The sequence below is a fragment of the Triturus cristatus genome, chromosome 2_1 (genome assembly GCF_964204655.1).
Source record: "Triturus cristatus chromosome 2_1, aTriCri1.1, whole genome shotgun sequence".
Classification (NCBI taxonomy): domain Eukaryota; kingdom Metazoa; phylum Chordata; class Amphibia; order Caudata; family Salamandridae; genus Triturus; species Triturus cristatus.
The window spans coordinates 671,585,519-671,606,682 of NC_140581.1; the positions used below are offsets into that span (position 1 = coordinate 671,585,519).

The following is a 21,164-nucleotide window of genomic DNA, read 5'->3' on the forward strand; positions in this document are numbered from 1 at the left end:
GTTAACATGACTGAGGTGCACATGCACAGAGTTCCCAGTACAGATGTATGCATAATGCTAACATGAATACAGTTGAGAGGCTCATGGAATTGTCTGTGACTCAGACACCTGAGGTGTTCTGGGAGCTTCCATGGCAATAATCCTATATTCTGTGATGAGGCTTTGTGATGAAACCCAAAGGTGAGGGGGGTGTGGGTGCATAAGTAGGTTGAATGTAACACTGACCTAGGGGGTCAGAGGTCTAGATAAAGTCCAGCGGTTGCACCGTGAACAGCTACTCTGCTGACTCAATATCACAGTGAAGCTGAGATTATGAGGTTATGCTGTGAAACAAATTCATAATCTGAGAGAAGAGCTGAGGAGTATGTGACACTGAACTATTATGTTATGTTATAGTTATTTATACAGTACACACACACACAGAGGTGTCTTGGCGACACTGACACACACACATATGCTCACAGACTATTTCTAAAACCCATAAAGTCATTTGGGAAACAAGAAAAACGTTATCTGCTTTCTAAATCATTACAGAGAAGGCTCAGCATGTAGGGACATAACCATGGACTCCACAAGCATGCTGCAGGGACTGAAAATGAAGAAGAACCCAATGAATCAGTTTTTGTTCTAGCTGTGCTTAAAGGGAACACATCCTTACATTTTATATTCGGCTGGGACTATGCAGTTTGATTTTGGCAGCCATTAAATCATGGAGTTCTTAGTATAATCATTTGAATAGAACTAGAAGCCTTTTCAGGAGGACTCAATTACAAAAGACAGTTTAGAACAACATGGGCATGACTCAAATGTACCTAATATGTATATGTAAGCTGTAAACAAAGACAATGTGCTAAAAGTTAGCTTTCAATCAGACAGCAATATATTAAGTAAACCTACAATCGATTTATCTTTAACAAAGTTATATTTTTAATTACTTTGTGTTAGTTTCACTCTCTGTCTAAAGCTGTATAGTAGAACAGACTTAAGAATAAGGCTTTGTCGAATTGGTGTACTAGAATATACTAGACATTGGTGTAAGGGTAAAACACTTAGCAAAAGCCACCCCTTGAGCACTCTACAAACAGAGGACCTGATTTATAAAGGTAGCTTACACTTTGAGTAAGTTTACTAATTTCTGAAATTCACAAATTGTACTTTTGTAGTAACTTACACTTTTGTAGTAAGTCCAGCACCACACATTGCCAGCAACTGGTACTGCAACACCCACCCATAGAAAATAATGGAGATATGTACTTACTACAAATGCACTGTGTAGTAAGTTTTGTCTACTGTAGTGCTACAAAACTTACCACAAAGTGCAGTTTGTCAGTCAGGCCCTACATCCCTGAAACACATCACAATTTGTTCAGGCAGAGAATACTTATGTATTAGATATGTATGCTCCATTTTGGGAGAAATGTCAATCGAGTCAGCACTGTGTCTGAATGGATAAATGTACACAATTGTTAAATGTACAGCTCAATTTACAACCAAGCCACTAAAAAAGATTACATAAATGTACACCTTGTGGCAAGTAGAGGTATCTCTTCGAACTAACATTTTTTGATTCTGTAAGAGTAGTCCTTACGGGATACTTTGCATCTAATTTGATATTTGTTTGTTTTTAGGGTGTGGTGAAACTCAAATATATGTTCACATACAGTATCTGTTGCCAGAGTGTTCCCACAAAAGTGACTTGCAACTTTTTTAGATTTTTAAAATTTGACTATATTTTAAATGCTTGTTTGAATGGAATTTATATCTATTACTTTTACCTACAACTAAAATGGTTTTTGTGTGGAACTTTGTAAATGTGTCCTTATAATTAAGGAACATAGTGCCAGATGTTTGACCCCTTTTGTGTTTTCGCGTTTGTGACCGCAAAAAGTTTTTTATTATGGATGAAACTCGAGTTGCAAATCGGTAACACATTACCAAATCACAGCTTGGGTTTGCCACCAAATGCCCATTTGGAAGGGACATGTTTAGGGCATTCCTTCCAAACACTGAATCAAATTGGTACTGTATTAGTGTTTTGTGAACAAAGAAAAGAGGGAACAACAACATGTTGGGTGGAGCAGGTTGTGGCATGTGAGTTGTGCGCTGGTAATCATAGCTTCAAAACAGACAGTTTTTCAGGTTTGAGCCAGAACCATTACTTATTTTTTAACGTTGACTTCAGACACATACACACACAACCATAGTTTCTGTTTGGGCCTTGCACGGAGATTGATAACAACCATTTCACACTCTGCCAACATGAACATGGCTGCTAAATGTGGCAGAAAGGGAGAAAGGGCTGCGTCCCTAATACCATTAAAGGAAGGGGGCTCTGTCATATCCTGGATACCGGTCATGGTTCACTAGTATCATGACTCCATCCCTTGACGGTGAAAAGTTGAAAAACACCTGGTAGCTCAGTTAACAGGTTTACCGCAACTCACCATTTACAACCATCTGCAGCCCTGCCAAGTATCATGCATCAGACGTGACACTAACACATTTTAATGTGGTGATCCACATCACCGCATTAAAATTCATTAATCACGCATTTGCAATCTGCGATGGGTGAAGCAGGGTGGCAGCGACCATCAGAGCTGCCTTTAATTTTAACAGGGAGGGATCCGAGGGCTGAACGAAGGACAGCTGTTTCAGGCAGTGCTGCCCAGCCAGCTACTGCAGCTGGGCGGCTCTTAACCCCTTCAGTGCCACGCCCTTTCCCCCTCCTGTGCCGGGCATTGCACTAGTGGGTGGGGTTCATGACGAGATAGTCTCGTCATGGGCACAGCGCAACCGTGCTCCATGGCGAGACTATCTCGTCATGGGCACTGAAGAGGTTAAGGGATGAGACAGGTGCATTGTGAGTTCTGGAGTCCCCCCAGAGCCTACCTGCTCTGATTCACGTCCAAGACTCTCCGCGGAGGGGCGCTTCCAGCTTTAACCAAGTGCCGCAATTATTGGGAAATTATAATTAAGAGGAGTTGAGGGGGCCTGGTGATCTGCTCTCTCATGATCGCATGCACTCAAGACCACAGCGGGTGTCCGGGGAAGGCACGCTTACAGCCTGCCACTCCGTCTCCTCCGCTGCTGTGTGTGTCTGTCTTACTGCAGACACAGTGCTTCAAGGTAACTATTGGCCACAAGTGAGGTCTGTACTCGCCGTTTTTCATAAATAAAATACAAACAGGGGCGAGCTTACTGTGTGATATGAGCCAGTAGCGTCTCTGTTGTTTTAGCGAGTGGTTGATTATCCAGCGCTAGTTTAACACTTACGGCACCACTCAGGCCGGGGCTTACTTCAAGCAAGCTGAGCCGGCCTATAAATGTCTCTGCACTCGCAGCGCATTACGTCAGGGTGATATAAGAGTTCAACACACAGCAGGGTAGTTTGAATGGTGTATTGGGGGCCTCAAGCAGTCACTGAAGCCGCGGGCGACAGCTTTGTTTATCTTTGCTGTGCCCGCCACTGCCAGGGCAGACAAGCCATGCCTGACCCCTCAGTGCTGCTTGACCTGGTTTAAAAACAGCTGTGTAGTCACATGCATGATGCGGGGGTCCCACAGTCCTGTCCGACGGAGCACACCTTATATGCTTTGACTCTCTGAGATTGGCTTGGCTTGTCGTCACCTCAGAGCTACTTTGAGGGTGCTGGCGAGCTACTAGTAGCTCCCGAGCTACTCGTTGGAGACCCCTGCCTTAGTACAACAAAGTCAATATCAGAGCGTGGGGGCAGAGGAAAGACATGTCTGAAAAAGATGGTCTTTCACATTCAGCTAACTGCGTTACAACTAACGCTGCTTGATTATTATAATGAAAGATAAATGCACGTATAATAATCAATGGGAAACGCACACTAACGTTATGAAGCCTCAAAGGTTAAATGCTATCACTGCAGATGTCCGAGTGTGTGTCACAAAGAGAAACAGAGCTGAATCATGGCTTTGCAGGGTAATACCGACTTGTGTATTTGTAATGCCTTCAAAGACTTTTTGTCTAATAGCAGGGGCCACAATTGTTTTGCAATGCTATCATTCTTGAAAGGGGCAGTACATTAGTGTCTTTACATTTCGGGTTTTTTGCAGCAGTCTCAACATGTTTTAGAGCTTCTCATTGCTCAAAGGGTATCATTTCTGATATTTATCTGTTTCCATGGGCCTCATTGCTTGGGTTTACATGAGGGAAAGAGCCACACTAAGTGTCACATCACATACTTGGTTGTTTAATGTCACTCGTGAGTACACTGAAACACATATGTAGTCTGAAAACGTTGCCGCTCTGTGAGTCAGCTATCGTGGCTGAGTAACCATCATAACTTATTAGCGGGCAGCTGAGATCATCTGCGCTGGGGTCTCTCACATCCTATTTGGTACAGTCGGGTCCCACAGCACCATTCCATTTCTGGTGCTTTGCAGCAGTTTTAAGAGTTTCTCGTTGCTCAAATGGATGTAATTTCTGATATTTATACGTTTCCCTCGTCATCATTGCTTGATTTTAATCCTGAGAAAGTGTCACTCATAGTGGTTGAATGTCACTCATAACTACGCTGAAATTATGAAAATTTCACACATAAGCAATCGGAAACCTTGGCAGCTATGCATCTGAAAAACTCAAGGCTAGAGCTAAGTAACTGTAGGCACCATTTTTTATCAACTGCTCGAGAGAAAGTAAACAAAATTAAAACATCGAAAGGATAAATTACAAGTCCCATACGTGAGTCCTTTGAATAAACTACAGCGCTTCTGCCTTCGACTCCACCATCTTGGCTCGGCTCGTTCATTCAGGATCGCCATGTAGGCTTGCTCATGTGGGCGGATAAACAGAGGCGGAAGGAAGGCAGGACCCTACAGTGCAGGGCCCCATTCAGCCACCGTATCACTGATGCAGCAGGTGCAGTAGCATTGTGACCAGACCCCTGAGAGTCCCACTGTACCCCGCTGATTGGTGTGTTGTGTTTTACTACCCCAACAGAAGCCAAAGGGGCCATCTCCCTTACTTGTACCGGGGCCACGGTTACCCTACTGCATTCAGTCCAAAGTGGGGAAATATGGGAGTCTCAGGGCCCAGCTGCCTCACGCCACATTATGCAGGGGCATCGTTTTGTGCCACGACAGGTATGCTCAGACGTGAGTCCTGGGCTCACTGTGCCACTGGAATCAAGCTATCCTGGCTGAAGAGGGGTGAAACCCCGAAACCGGTCCTAGGATGCTTATTTCCGATCCAGGGAGGACCTGACTTGGCAGTTCGGGCTGGACTGTTCCCATGAGGCACAGGGTCAAGACTGATTTGCATATAGCCAGGTCTAAACTGGGGTGGCATGGTGAGCAAAAGAATGATGGGTTTAACCCAGATCTCTTGACTGGGGTGAATGTTTTGATTTGTTCTGCATTCCGTTCATCAATTGTGTGTCTTTTGCTTTCTCGCTCTAAGTGCGCCAGGTATGCTCAGACGAGAGTCCTGGGCTCACTGTGCCACTGGAATCAAGCTATCCTGGCTGAAGAGGGGTGAAACCTCAAAACCGGTCCTAGGATGCTTGTTTCCGGTCCAGGGAGAACCTGGTTTGGCAGTTCGGGCTGGACTGTTCCCATGAGGCACAAGGTCCAGACTGATTTGCATATAGCCAGGTCTAAACTGGGGTGGCATGGTGAGCAAAAGAATGATGGATTTAACCCAGATCTCTTGACTGGGGGTGAATGTTTTGATTTGTTCTGCATTCCGTCCATCAATTGTGTGTCTTTTACGACACTTGTGCTAGGCATCCAAGTGGTGCCAAATACATTTCCAAAATCAAAATATAACACATGTCGAGGTTTGGGTAAATATAATTTAGATAATAGTTACTTGCTAATTCATTGTTATGGTAATTAATCATGCATTGTGCATATCACAAATTTCTGTTTTTGGATGAAAAGGATCATTTTAATGACATTTCCTTTATTGGCGTTATCATTCCAGCTTCAATAGTTGGTTTAATGTTCGACCTACTAAAAATCCTTACCTACCTTGCCAAGAGAGTTCCACTCTTTTACTGTGAATTCCTTGTTTGCCCCACGTGTTTTCCTCGTCACCGAAGAACCACACACAATTTCTCCCGCTTTGAGCATCAGATGTAAAGCTGAAAGGACATTGGGGTATGGCTGATACGTTTCTTTACATGCTGGAATTGCTACAATAAAAGAGACACGCATATTTCAAAAAGTATTCGTCGTTATTTATAGAAGTACGACTTTCCATTCTGTGGATGCCCAGAGTAGAGATTCCAAGTTTATATACAAAGAAGAATGCTTATAGTGACATCTAGTGGTGGATTACAGAAGAACACTAAACTGTGCCTGCATAAAATTTGGACACCTTGACTTCAAATAAGGAAACATTATGGCGGCGGTAATAAAGCCGCCTGCTGAGTAGATTGCATTTTCTCTACTGTTTATTTGGCCACAGGATGAAAGAGTGTGAGAAGCTGGCCTGGTATATGATGTCCACTAACTAAAGTGGGCACCTTGCACCAGTATAGACATCCGTTATGGTGATTTAAGAGGTCTCAGACAACCTTAGAAAGCTATCCAAGTGGTAGCTGTGGAGAGCAGCCTGCAGGCTTAGTCTTGAAGGTGTGTAAAGCAGCTTGTTTTACCTGAATGCAATCTGATAGTACAGATTAAATGAAAGAGAACCAAAGAGAACCACACAAAGTATTTATAAAAATATGTATTTATCATATAACACCATCTAGTACGTTACAGTATCTCCTGCACGGAGATAGACACAAAGCACACAATACTTCAGCAAAGAAATAACAGTAAATAGCACTAACACACAGTGGGCCCAGGGGGGAACAAACCTACAGCGGTCGACCTCGAATCTGGGGATCCGGGTTCCAGTCTCGGCAATGACGCTGAACATCCTGTGATTCTGGGCAAATCACTTTAATCTCCCCGTGCCTAACAAAAATGAATGTGTCCTCATGTAACGCAACTGGTGCTCGCGTAAAGCGATCTGATACCCGATACCTGCGGGTCAAGTTTGCGCTATATAAAACTTTGTAAAAAATATATATAATATATATTTGTGTGTTTAAATTCCAATACATTTTTGATCTTAAGCTCCTGTGAGTGCACTTAGTAGCAGCATATATATATATATATATATATATTCTAAGAAAGTGGTATAAGAATTCGAGTCAGGACAATGTCGAGTGGACGTAGAATTGCTGGGACCCCAAGGACCCACCCAAGGTCAGTAGATAGGGACCCCACAGAGTGTGTGTGCAGTGTGAGAACACAACTGCATGCTCCGTACAGGTCTATGTGCAAGTCGCAGTTGGAATTTTAAAGTTTAAGGACCCTTCCCAGTGGGCTTTGAAGAAACCCTCTGGAAGACAGAAGGTTGGAGAGCCACCCCACCCGTGGATACCAAAGTACCCAAGTTACGTATTCCAGGGAAGCCGGGTGCATAGGTGTTAAGTGGTGAGGGAAACTGCCGTCGAATCCAATGGAGGACTTCGAGAAAGTGCCGCTGCTGGAAGGGCAGAAAGTGTCCATTGGAATCGAAAAATGGGTTCTTATCGAGGAATAGCTGAAAGCATTTGGGACAGAGTCTGGGTACCTTGAGAGCGACTAGGGGTTCGATAGACGAATGCCCACTGATGTCAGGTGCTTCAGGATAGTTGACGGTGACCTTGACTCTGTAGCTGCGGCGACCAGGCAACATCAAGGACAACCAGGATCTGGATACGAGCTGTCCCACAAAGAATGTCGAGTGCAGAGGGTTTGGTTTGCAGCAGGGGGGGCCAACAAGCCTTGGCAAAGCCAACCCACGCAGGAGGTCAAGGAGACTCACCACACACAGGAGAGTCAGGGCAGGCCCCAAGCAATCAGGGGAGACCGAAGGAAACAAGGTTGACCCTCAATTGGACCCTCAGGCCGGAGGCATAGGAGTCATGAGAGGACCTCGAGCAGCTTCACAAAACAACAGGCCTCGGAGCACTCGGTTGGAGGTGGGTGAAGATCTTTGCAGGAGAAGTTGACAGAGGTTGGGGCTACTCGGAGCCCAATGCACTTGTTGCAGAATGGGCAACAATTACTTACACTTTCAAAAGTATGCGGTGCACAGGGGTTTGGGTATTGCAGCCCCCATGAGAGATTCTGACCTCAAACTGAGTGAGAGGGCAGCTCGGGCTTCGAGGGACCTAGGAACCCACCCCCTGTGTTGCTGAACCCTTCGGAGTCGTAGGAGCTCGGGATCAGCAGACCGGTCAGTAGTGTTACAGTGCCTGCAAATGCAGGGGAGTGGCTCCTTCACTCCAAGGGAGATTATCTTCAGGTGTCTCGGATGCTCCACAGGCCCTTCACGGATCCTGTGCGATGCAGCAGTCTGAGATGAAGATGAAGTCAGGCCCAAACAAAGCCCAAACGAAGTCCAGCAAAGTCCAGAGTGCCCAGACGGTCAAAGTGCAGTGGTTTCAGTTCTGAATCTTGTCCACGATAAATCTAGGGTCCTACAGCCAGGTAAGCCCTTAAGTACCCACGGTAGAGGGTTGGAAAGATTCAAGGGGCCCTCCCAGGGGAGGGTCTGGACAGGGGTCAGGTTACTCCCATGTCCTTTGTCCTGTTTTGCACCAAAGCGAGAGCCAATGGCTTCCAGGACTGGTATGAACTGGCCTATAAACAGGGACACCAAAATGTGCCCCTCATGCAGACTTTCACTCACTGGCAAGCACACCCACTCAGTCCTAATATACTAAATCCTGTCTGGGAGGTGGTCACACCTCCCTGTGACAGGATACCTATTGTCCTACCTTCCCCTGCTCGAGCTTGGCTCAGCAGCAGGAGGGCAGAAATGTATCTCTGGCCGGCAGCAACCATTTTGTGCTGTCTGGAGCTAGAAGGCTGGTACCGGAAACACCAAGAGCCCACAAAGGGCCTTCCTGGTGGGTGGATTCACACCTCCCTCCTCCCTCACCGGTTACCAGTGTGGGGGTATGATTCCAACATGTTTGACACCAAACACAATAGGGTTTGTTGCAGCCATTTTCCAGATGGTCATCGCGCATAAGGCCCCTCTATAATAGTACATGGCTGCTTGACTGACAACCTGGGAGAATGGACTCCGTAGGCTACAAGGGTGCCCTGCTCATGCAGGGGCACCCTCTCACTTAGAACCAAGCACCCTGCCCTCAGGATTGTAAAGGCCTGCTATAGGAGTAACTTATAGGTTTTAAGTACAGTGACCCTTAGATATAGTAAACCTATATCTTAAGTAAGTGGTGCATGCATCAACTTACACAGGCTGCATGGCCTCTCTTGGTTGGCATAATACATGCAGATAGATGCACTTTTTGGCCTGTGGCCTTGCAAATAGTAAGAAAACTTCAATATTTACCCAATTGAAAATATGTAAGATTTGGCGTGTGACTGTGCAAATAGCAATACAACTTCACTCTTTAGTGAGCTACTGGGTAAATAGTAGAGATTAGGCACTGCTTGGCTGGAGGCTGCACAAACAGCACATAAACTATACTATTTAACCAGCCACTGGCTAAAGAGTAGACATAATGTACTGTTCTGCCGGCCGCCATGCAAGCAGGAAAGAAACTTCACTATTTATTGAGCAACTGGGTAAATAGTAGAGATTATGCACTGTCAAGAGTGATGCACGTAGCAAAGGAGCTTCAATATTTACCAAGCTGCTGGCTAAATAGCTGCAATTATGCATAATGTACCTAATGGCCTGGTAAATAGCAAAGAAACATCATTATTTACTGGTCACTGGTTAAAAAGCAGAGATTATGCACTATGTGGCTGGTGGCTATGCAAATTGAAACATTACTACTTACCCAAATGTTGGAAAAATAGCAGCGATGTGGCATGATTTGGCCATTGGCCATGCAATTAGCTAAGAAGCTTCACTACTTACCCTTGTGTGTGCTTGCTTTCCATTCTACCTACCCACTTTCCTCCCGGTCTGTCAATAATCAACCAAGGGTGTTTTCCCTTTAGCCTTCCCACAGTCTTGCCAGTTTCCTTCCAAATTCTGTTCAGTTTCACTTCCTCTGAGCCTGTTCACTTCTCCCCAGCCTGCACTCTTTGATCTCCTCCTGCCTGTTTTCCCCCAGTCTGTCTTCTTTTTCTCTAGGTTGCTTGTTCTCCCCGGTCTGTCTAATTTCCCTCAAACTGCTTGCTCACCTTGTTTCTCCCCCCCACATTGTTCATTTTACTCCCAGGCTGCCGATCCCCCTGGGTCTACCACTTCGTCGTGAGCCTATTTCCTTCCCCTTAGTATTTCCAGTCACCACAAGTCTGCCTGATTTCCCTTCTACCTGCCTGCCTGCTTTTTCTTGTCTGCACCCACGTCCCCCTATTTTGCTTCCCTGTTTTCCTCTGGTCCTCAGTAGTCTACCTGTATTCAACCAGTTTGCCCATTTTCCCCTCAAACTGCTTGATTTCCCATATGTCTTCAAGCTTCACTCGGGTTTGTTGATTCTTCCTCAAGTTGACCCACTTTACCCTCAGCCTGATTGCTACCCAGTGAAAAAGACGATTACATTCAAGACACTGGTTTTGGTACATAAGGCCCAACATGGTAATGGTGCGAGCTACATTAGGCGTAGGATGTCGCACCTCACCCCTTCCAGGACACTTTGGTCTTCCTCTAGCCATCTGGCTATCATTCACAAGGTCCGCAGGGTCAGAAGGATAAGTTACTTACCTGTAATCCTAGTTCTCTTCCAGGGGTATCCTCATCAAAGTCATAAGCACTGAATATTCCCGCCCATGTACGGGGACCCCGGAAATAATAAAAATTATATATGAAAAACACATATATATATACAGCTCTGTATATATATAAACATATATTATTTTTTCCAAGCCAATGCAGCCTCCATAGTAGGCTAGACAATGTAGATATAAATATCCAATAACACACCATAGGTATAATAATACACCTAAATCTCTTTTTTTGTTTTTTTTTTAATGAGGTAAAACTCATGAGAAAGAAAAGAAAACACTGTGCCAAACACAGATCCACAAAACATTGTTAGCTTGCAGGCTGCATTGCAATACAATACCATAGAGACTGAAAAGCCTTGTACAGGTAAAAACTGGCACCGTGCCTTTAACCCCTTCGATGCGAGTGACGGAGCGGTTCCGTCATGCGCGTCGGTTGCATTGTGCGCATGACGGAACAGCTCCGTCATGGCCCCGCCCGCGCACGGAACCTTCAGCACAGCGCGGTAATCCGCGCCGCGCTGAAGGGGTTAAGGCAGCTCTGATTCTAATATCCCATCATGCCTCAGGGGTGACAGTTGGGTCAGTTGTTCTTTGCGGGACCCGTAGTCCTAAACACAAAGATATACTTCTTCCATATTTAATAATACAGTCCTCTCATTTGCCTGGGGAGGCAGGTGGGTTGCTTATGACTTTGATGAGGATACCCCTGGAAGAGAACTAGGATTACAGGTAAGTAACTTATCCTTCTCTTCCAGGGGATCCTTATCAATAGTCATAAGCACTGAATAGAATAGCAAGCCCACCTTCCACCTGCAGGCAAATGAGAACTGCACTATACATTGAAGATAACAACTGAAATAATCAGTTGTTGAACAGATTCCTCAAGGAGGCTTGTCCTACTTGAGTGTCTGCTCTGGTGTCCGAGTTCAGACAATAATGTCTCGTGAATGTATGGACAGATCTCCAAGTAGCTGCTTTACAGATCTCGGAGAATGGGACATTATTGAGAAACGCAGCAGTAGCCGCTTCACCTCTTGTGGAATGTGCCTTAGGTAGAGGCCACAACGGTTTCTGAGCTAGTTGGTAAGCCAACTTAATGCTTGACACAATCCATCTGGCAATAGAACGTTTAGATGCTGCAAAACCTGTACGGACAGCACCATAGTTTACAAACAATTGGTCAGACTTTCTGACAGCCTTAGTTCTATCTAGGTAGAATTTGAGTACTCGCTTAATATCCAAAGAATGCAACGCCCTCTCAGCTGGCGAGGATGGGTTGGGAAAGAAAGTCGGTAGCGAGATAGTCTGATTTACTTGAAAATCAGACACCACCTTCGGTAAAAAAGAAGGATGAGTCCTCATCACCACTCTATTAAGGTGAAAAATCGTGTAGGGTTCTTTTGAGCAGAGGGCCTGTATTTCAATCACCTTACGTGCTGAGGTGATAGCTACCAGGAAGGCTGCTTTCCACGTAAGGTGCTGTAATGTAGCCTTATGTATGGGCTCGAAAGGTGGACTCATAAGTTTTGAAAGAACCAGGTTCCGCTCCCAAGGAGGCGAGGGGGGCCTTAGTGTGGGGTAAACCTTTTTGAGTCCCTGCAAAAAATCTTTTACCACTTGAAGTTTAAAGAATGAATGCTGAGATGGAGAGCGCCTATAGGCCGTAATGGCCGCCAGGTGCACTTTGATGGAGGAAAATTTCAATCCAACTCTGGCTAAGTGAAGTAGATAAGGTAAAATCACTTTCTCTTGACATTTCGTAGGGTTATATTGATTTTGAATACACCATACATAAAATATCTTCCACTTACAGAAATATGAGTGTCTTGTGGAAGGCCTCCTAGCTTCCTTCAGTATGGTCATGCATTCCTGGGGAAGGTTTAAATGGCCATACTGGAGGACTTCAGGAGCCATGCTGTTAAGCTCAGTGAGGGAAGGTTGGGATGGTAAATCCTCCCCTGCATCTTGGTTAGTAAGTCCGGCCTGCACGGCAGACGCTTGTGCGGGCGGATCGATAGGTGAAGGAGATCTGGGTACCACCACTGCCTCGGCCAGTCCGGTGCTATTAGGATCATCTTGGTGGCCGAGTGTTGCAGCTTGGTCACCACTTTTGGGATTAGCGGAAGAGGAGGAAAGGCGTACACAAATGTCATTGACCAGTCGATCAAAAGGGCATTCCCCAGAGACCCTGGTCGATGGTATCTTGAGGCGAAGCCTCGGCATTTTGTGTTGCTTTCGTCCGCGAAGAGGTCTATTTGTGGACGGTCCCATTCCTTGAAAATGTCCTCTAGCACCTCGTCGTTGAGGACCCAGTCCTCTGGATCTTGAAAGTGCCGACTGAGTGAGTCCGCTTGAACGTTGAGCTCTCCTGGCAGGTGCACCTCCGTTATGGAAATGTTCCTTGCCAGGATCCAGTGCAACAGGGATTGAGCCTCTAGCGAGAGTGTCCTGGAACGAGTACCTCCCTGCTTGTTCAGGTAGTACATCGTGGTGGTGTTGTCCGTTTGTACTAAAATGGAACTCGTCCTGATTGAGGGCAGGAACGCCTTATGGGCGAGATGGACTGCCCTGAGCTCTAGCATGTTGATGTGATATAGTTGCTCGCTGCTGGACCAAAGCCCCTGAGTCTGAAGAGTCCCCAGATGCGCGCCCCAACCTTGTAGCGATGTGTCGGTGATCAATGTTTGCGATGGAGATTCCTGATGGAAAGGAATTCCCACCTGTAGATTGATCGGCTTCAACCACCACTTGATCGACTGTCTGGCCGTTGTCGAAAGACACACTTTGTCCTCCCACAGGGAAGTCTTTTGGTCCCATTTGTCCTCTAGATCCTGTTGGAGAGGACTCATCCGCAACCTGGCGTTGGGCACTAGGAATATGCAAGATGCCATGGCCGCTAGCAGGGATGATATCTGTTGCGCTGTAGACAGACTGTTGGCTATAAAATGCCTGCCTTTTTGAGCGAGGGATAACTGTCTCTCCTCCGAAGGAAACATTTTTCCTAGTTCGGAATCTATAATTGCTCCCAGGTAGTGTATCCTTTGCGTTGGTGTGAAGGTGAATTTCTTGTAATTCACCCAGAGCCCCAATCGGTGACACGGATTCAGGCAGCGTGTCAGCTGTGAGCTTACACTCTGAGGCGATGTACCTTTTAGTAACCAGTCGTCTAGATAGGGATAGACGAAGACTCCTGCGCGCCTCAGGGCAGCAGATACCACCGCCATGCTCTTTGTGAACACTCGAGGTGCTGATTTCAGGCCAAATGGTAGAACCTTGAACTGGTAGTGGGAGGTTCCTACCACGAATCTCAGGAATTTCCGATGCCGCTGGCAGATGGGTATATGAAAATACGGGTCTTGCAGGTCCAGCGAACACATCCAATCGCCGCGACGGAGATGTGGATATATTTGGTGAAGTGCAAGCATGCGAAACTTCTCCCTTTTGATATGTTTGTTGAGTGTTCGTAAATCCAAGATGGGTCTGAACTCTGTTTTTGTACTTCTTTTCTGAATTAGAAAATATCTGGAGTAGACTCCTCTCCCTCTCTGCGCTCTCGGAACCCTTTCTATGGCCGATTTGAGTAGAAGGGTTGCCACCTCTTCTCTTAGCATCTTGAGTTGATGAGACGAATGCACTGGGTGAATCGATGGAGGAGGGCTCCGGAAACGAAGAGAGTAACCATGTCGCAGTATAGTTAGAACCCACTTGTCTCTGGTGATGTTTTGCCACTCTCGAAGATGTCGCGAAATACTTCCTCCCACCAGAGCGGTGGACGGTATTGGAGGAAGCGATTGCTCATTGCTTGCCTTGAGCCTTGTTTCCGCTGTTGGACTGGCAGTTGTTTCCTCGTCCTCTAGTTGATCTGCGGGACTGGAATTGTTGTTTTTTCTGCCCTTGCTGGTCTTGGTTCTTCTGCCAGTGAGGGGTTTGAACCCTCTGCTGGAAGGTACGCCTGTCAGTTCCCCTACGACGACAGAACTCCTTCATTTTCTCTAGCCCCACGGCTTTCATGGTCTCGAGTTCTGACTTTATACGAGCCATCTCGTCATCGGTATGTGAACCAAAAAGCGAACTCCCAGAAAAAGGCAGATTGATAATTCTGGCTTGTGCCTCAGGTTTAAGAGCCGTTAATCTTAGCCAAGAAGATCTTCGGGCTGAAATACCATGGGCGTAGGAGTGAGCTGCCAGCGTTGCTCCATCTGCTGCCGCACTTATGACTTGATTAGAGACCAGACTGCCCTCCTGTAAGATCTCCTCAAAGTCCTTTCTATCCTCCTGAGGAAGTTTCTCTATGAATTTTTGAAGAGAATCCCAAAGTGATCTATCGTAGCGCCCCAAGAGCGCTGAGGCACTGGCAACTTTCAAACTGGAGGCAGCCGATCCGCATACTCTTCTTCCCCAAGAGTCTTGCGTCTTGCTTTCCTTGTCCGGCGGCACTGTGGATGACAAAGCCACTGAGTGGGTTTTCCTGGCGGCCGCAGTGATCACAGAGTCAGGTGGAAGGTCCGCCTTGAGAAACAGAGGATCCTCCAGAGCGGGACGATATTTCTTAAGTATTCGCGCCGGAGTTGACTTGATGGTAGCTGGCGTGAGGAAGACGTCCATCACTGGTTTAAGCAACCCAGGGACCAGAGGCAACAGTGGACGAGACGCCGTTCTTTCATGAAGGGTCTCAAAGATGACTGAGGAAGTTGTCTCTTGAACAGGCATTGGAATGTTCAACTTTGCCGCTCCCCTGCACAAAACATCTTGAAAAGTGCTGATGTCATCCACTGGAGAAACTCGAGATGGAGGCGTATCTGAAAGTGTGGGAGAGTAATCTCTTGGAAGAACAACTTGAAGAAGAGGATGTAGGAGACCTACACCATCTTCTCTCAGATCGCACCGACTCTCTTCTGCGAGAGGTGGACCTTGATCTTCTCCTGGGCGAACGTGAGCGCCGTTCATACTCTCCTTCCCGAGAGTGGGAACCTGCTGGTCTCCTAGGCTGGGCCAGATTCCTCAATCTGGTTAAGAAAATGCTTACTGCATGTGCCATGGAAGGCATACGTGGTGGTATGGACTGAGGCAGCACTCTGGTGGGGCTTTGTCCCGGAGGATGACCCTCTTCCTGCCTTAGTGGTGTCGGTGACGCTCTCAATTGAGGACATGTTGGACAAGGATGCTCTACTGGTGAAATAGGAGCTGGAGATGAATTTATCACTTCTCTTGAAGGAGACAGAGGAGATCCTGCTGAGGCCGATGGTGAAATGGAAATAGGCGGAGACCCAGAGGCTGAACCATGCTCCGATGTTACATCCGGTGTATATTTCACTCTATGCGAAGACTTGCGTCTCGACGCTGACCTGGACGTCGATTGAAGTTTTGACGTCTCCTGATACCCCACAGCGGAGGACTGTCTCAACGGCGATAGGCCTATCGCCGGAGATCTGGACTTCGATGCCGAGTGGATAACCGGCAATGCGTCATGCCTCGACGTCGAGAGCCTTGTCGTCGACGGAGGGCTTATCCTGGACGGCGGCCTAGTACCCAATGGGGAACTTCGACTCGGCGTCTGTATCTTCGCCGACGTCATGGACACCTTTGACGACGGAGGCGCCTGCCTCGACGTCGATACCGACGGAGGCGTCCGCCTCGATGTCGATTCATGCTCCAACGACGATGTTCGTCTCGACGTCGGCAATGTCTTCGACGACGATCGCCTCTCTCTCAACGGCAATTCAAGTCTCGACGTCGATGATCGCCCGTGTACAGCGATGTCGACCGTCTGCACCTTTCCTTTGACGTCGACTTACGTCTAGATGTTGACTTCGACGTCGAACGATGATGTTTCTCCTTCGACGCCGATCGATGTTTCCTCGACTGCGAAGTTTTCGACAACGAACGAATGCGTTTCGCCGCCGGATCTTGCATCGACGTTGATTTTCTCTTGGAAGCGTGACTCTCCCTGGTCTCCTCACCTCTCAACGACGATCCCGCCGCTGGAGTCTTCGACGCCGAGCCCGACGCCGATGGAGAACACACAGGGATCAACTGCTTCGACGTCGTCCGCATTTCAGAAAGGCCATAAAGCCTAATCCTCTCCCTTTCTTTCAAAGTCCTCTTTGGAAGGCCCTTACAATGTCGACAGGAAGCAGGAGAGTGTGTGTCCGGTAGACAGATGATACACACATCATGAGTATCCGAAGAAGCCTTCTTTTTGCCACAGGATGGACAGAGCATGAACAAGGAAGGCATTTTCTGACAGAAAAAAGTTCTGAAATCTGTCAGTAAATCAGGAAAATGCTTCACCAACAGGTGATAATAAAGATGAAGCAAAAAATTCACTAGAAAACTAGCAATTCTTGACTAGAAAGTCAAAAATGATGAGAGCTGAATTCCAGGGTCCTGACAGAAGGAGCCGGAAAGAACAACTGACTCAACTATGGTGTGTTATTGGATATTTATATCTACATTGTCTAGTCTACTATGGGGGCTGCATTGGCTTGGAAAAAATAATATATGTTTATACATATACAGAGCTGTATATATATGTGTTTTTCATATATAATTTTTATTATTTCCGCGGTCCCCGCACATGGGCGGGAATATTCAGTGCTTATGACCATTGATGAGGATCCCCTGGAAGACAACTGGAGGTAGATCTTTGTGTTCATGGGTACACAAGCTTGGAACAAACTCCCCCTGGCTCTTTGAGTCATGACAGAATTGCCCTCTTTCAGTGAGCAACTAAAAACCTGGCTATACTGCAACTAAGTGTTTCCTAGCTGCTAACTGTGGAGGTGCCTGACAACCCTGGGACACTCTTTGGAGCAGCTGTGTGATTTATAAAAGCTGTTTTATTCATGCCTACCTGCTTCCCTGAGTGACTGCCTATTTTTTCTCGTGTATGCTCTAATTGCTGTCAGCATGCCCACTTCCTCCCAGTCTGCCCAGTTTCCTTTTAGCCAGTCAGATTACTCACAGTCTGCTTGCTTTCCCCCTAGTTTGCTTCTTCTTCTCCTCACCCCTGGGTCTGGTCACTGTATTCTTAGCCCAATCTGCCCATTCTCCCAGAGGTCTGCCCACAATCCCTGCCTTGCCTGTTCTCTTTCTGGATCTGAAGTCTATGAGCTTGCCTGCCTACCCCAGTTTGCCTCCACTCCCCAGGGTTATCAGTTCTCCACTAGTCTGTTTGTTTTAACCCCATCGCTCTGCTGTCATCCAAGCATGCCCTCTTCAGCTTGCACACTTCCTCATCCAGTTTCTGTCCTGTCTTCAGCATTTATATGCTCTCCCCCAGTCTCAATGCTCTCCCCCAGTCTGTCACCTCTCCCCTAGTCTCAGTCCTCTCCCCTAGCCTGCCCTGCCTCCCTCATCTATCTAGCCTGTGTGTGTTCTGTCTTGTCTACCCATTTTACCTGCTAGCCATGCCCTACCCTCTCTCTCCTCATCAATCTGCTCTCACATCGCTCTTCCGAGCCAGTCTTTCGGCTCTTTCCAAATGGCTCCTTTCTGTCTTCTATCACCCCCAGATTTTTCACTTTCCTCAAGTGTCATTTGTGGCTACAGCTTGCCCGCTCTCCCTCCAGTCTCCCCTCACTGTCTACCACTTTGACTGCTCTACCCCAATACATCTGCTTTGCACCAGGCTGTCAGCTCTCTGCCAGACTCTCTGTTCTCCCCTATTCTCTGTACTTTGCCCAGTCTGTCTGCACTTCCTCTCAATCTGCCACATCTCCTTGTATCTATCCGATCACCCCAGTGTGTTCTGCCTACCAGATTCCCCACTCTCTGCTGCCTCTCAAGCCTCTCCACTAAAAGTGTGTGCATCACGTATCTTACAGTTACAATCTTGTCTTCATGCAAGGTAACCTAAACTATCCCTTCCCTCTGCTCTCCCCCTCTGAGTTGCACTTGCTTTTGTGTAGCCCTTTATTCAGGTAGTATTTGCGTTTCCCGGGCTTCTTCATGACCCCTACTGTCACAGTTCTGCTTATAGCAGAGCGGATGCCCTCAGCCAACCCATTCTCTATTTTGCCTGGCTTTGTTCTCCCCCCTCATATTCATGTTCATTGGCTACTAGTTCCTCTACTAACCGTTACCACTCAAACCTCTCCTCTCTTCCTCCCACCATCAGCACTACTCTCTCCCCACCTGTCGTATTTACCTTCCAGACTCTGCACTCCCCAAACCTGCCTCTCTCCTCTCCAAAATGGCTCTGCTCTCACCCCATCCTCTCTGTATCCATCAGCCTCTCAGCACTCCTCATTTTGTCCACTTTCACCGCAGTCTGTTCAATCCCTCTACGAGAGTGCCATTTCTGACTTCAAAGCATCCACTCCCCTCCCATCTCTCTCGCTTTCCTCCAGTCTGTCTGCTGCCCTTAGTCTCTTCACTTTCCCAGCCTTTCTGCTCTCCCCACCAGCTTCTCCCGCGGTGGACCACTCTCCACACCAGTCTCTTCACTCTCATCGCCACCCTGCACTCTCCTCTAATATCGCCACTCTCCTCTGAGACTCTCAGTTCTTCCTTGCAGTCTGTGCTCTCTCTTAGTCTCTCTACTGTCCTCGCCAGTTTCTCTAGTCTTTTCAGTCTCTTAGCTCTTCTCAATGATGACCTTTCTTCCTTCGGGTTTCTCTGATTGTTTCTCTGCTCTTACCGTAGACTGTCTGCTCTGCTACCATGTCTTGGCAGTCTTCCTCTCTCTCTTCTCTCCACCCGGTGTGTGTGCTCTCCCTTGTAGTCTGTCTGCTCACCACCAAATCGATTTGCTCTCACCTGTCTCCACTCTGCTCATTCCAGTCTGTCTGCTCTGATTGCTACTCTCCATGCCAGTCTCTTTGCTCTACACAGTTTCTCTGCTCTACACAGTCTCTGCTCTACCCAATGTCTCTGCTCGCCCTTCAGCCTGTTCTCTCACCCTCTGAGTCTTTCCACTCTTTCCGTCTCTCCACTTGTCCGCTAGGCAATAGGCCCAGTGGGAGAGGAGCCGCCCCATGAAAAGGCTTTGAGTCCCCACAGAGGAAGGGTTGCTCATTTCCTTGGCAACACCTCCGGTGCTAGCACAGGAGCTTTGCACAGAGGAAGAAAGGATCTGACACGTTGGTTTTGGACAATGAGGGGCACTCTGAGATTGATAACAGTAAAAAAAAAGCTGTAAAAGTTGGTAGGGTCAACCCTGTGAACTAAAGTCCCATTGGTTAGGGAGTAGCCAGGAGTTTCCCTCACCCACAAACTGGCTCTGGGCATAACTGTGGCACCCAGTGTATCTATCGCAGATCACTTTAGAGTCTGTGGAAGAAAGGAAGAGTACTGGACCTGTTGTCTTTTAAGTGAGGAGAGCCCTGAAGACTGAACCTGCTTTCCCTCTTGTTACCAGGAAAGAAGTGGACTTCAAGGCTCCAGTAGCGGCTGCTACAGGGTAGCAGTTGTGGGGTAAAAAAAAGAAAATTAAACTTACCTCACCGGCGGCTACTTCTCCCGCGTGCTTCTTTCGATGATGCAGGAAACAGGAAGCACACAGGCTCCCATACCCCCTTAGCCATTCATGATGCTGCTGAGAAGCATCGTGATTGGTGTGAATGCCATGGTTCGGCACTCAGACAGGGACAGGGCCCTGTGCATGTTCTCCACCCAGGCTGTTCATTACAGCCGGTGGAGAAAATGCAAAGTGCGCATGACTGTTTGGCCGGCCCAAGACGGCTGGCCAAACCATCATGCACACTTGGAGAGTGCCTACTACTCCTCCCCTGCTCTATGTGCAGCCTAGCCCGGCTCGCACCTACAGAGCCGCTAAGGAAAATTAAAATGATGATAACATTATGTTAAGTCAAAGTCAAAACATGCTTTATTCAGTATATAAAACATATCCATAAAAGCATTCCAAATAGAAGAAAACAAATCGTCATAGATTTTACAATAATCAAATTATTTCACTGGTATACTTTCCCCTGTGACCTCCCCCCCCCCCCCCATAAAATTGTTTAAAAGAATTACATATTTCAATAGTATATGAAAAAAAAAAAAACCAATCAATTAATTTTTCTGAAAAGCACATAAAAACTACAAGATCGTTAAAAAAAACATACATGATCTATTTAGAGAAACCAGACTTGTATAAACTATTCTGTTTCATAGACAAGTGATTCCAAATATAAGGGTTCCTTTCTTCGCTTGATGGCCAGGCTAGTGAAGGCAATTACTGCAATTACTGCATTACAAATCGAAACATGTTCAAAGTTACAGATAAATAAAAGCGGTTTTATAGGAGTATAGTCTGTTAGAAATAAAAAGTGGGCGTAAATTTGATTTCCTTAAATCTCTATAAAAATTGCAAAATAATACAAAGTGCAGAGTGCTTTGGGCAGACTTACCATCACACAGGCACATTGGAAGATTTGCGCTCCATTTACCCACCTTTGGGAATGCTATCTGATAGTGCAGCGTTCTCAGCCTTAA

General features: G+C 46.8%; 1 protein-coding gene and 1 long non-coding RNA gene across 2 annotated transcripts in view; one reads left to right on the forward strand and one right to left on the reverse strand.

Annotated features, from left to right (window-relative positions):
• The window catches only part of TMEM232 (transmembrane protein 232), a 684,788-nt gene that overhangs the window by 483,966 nt on the left and 179,658 nt on the right, over window positions 1–21,164 (reverse strand). The window contains exon 7 of the mRNA XM_085640765.1: window positions 6,000–6,163. Coding sequence (XP_085496891.1) covers window positions 6,000–6,163 — 164 coding nt within the window. The remainder of the gene's footprint in view (window positions 1–5,999; window positions 6,164–21,164) is intronic.
• The window catches only part of LOC146865737 (uncharacterized), a 127,791-nt gene that overhangs the window by 101,966 nt on the left and 4,661 nt on the right, over window positions 1–21,164 (forward strand). The window lies entirely within an intron of this gene.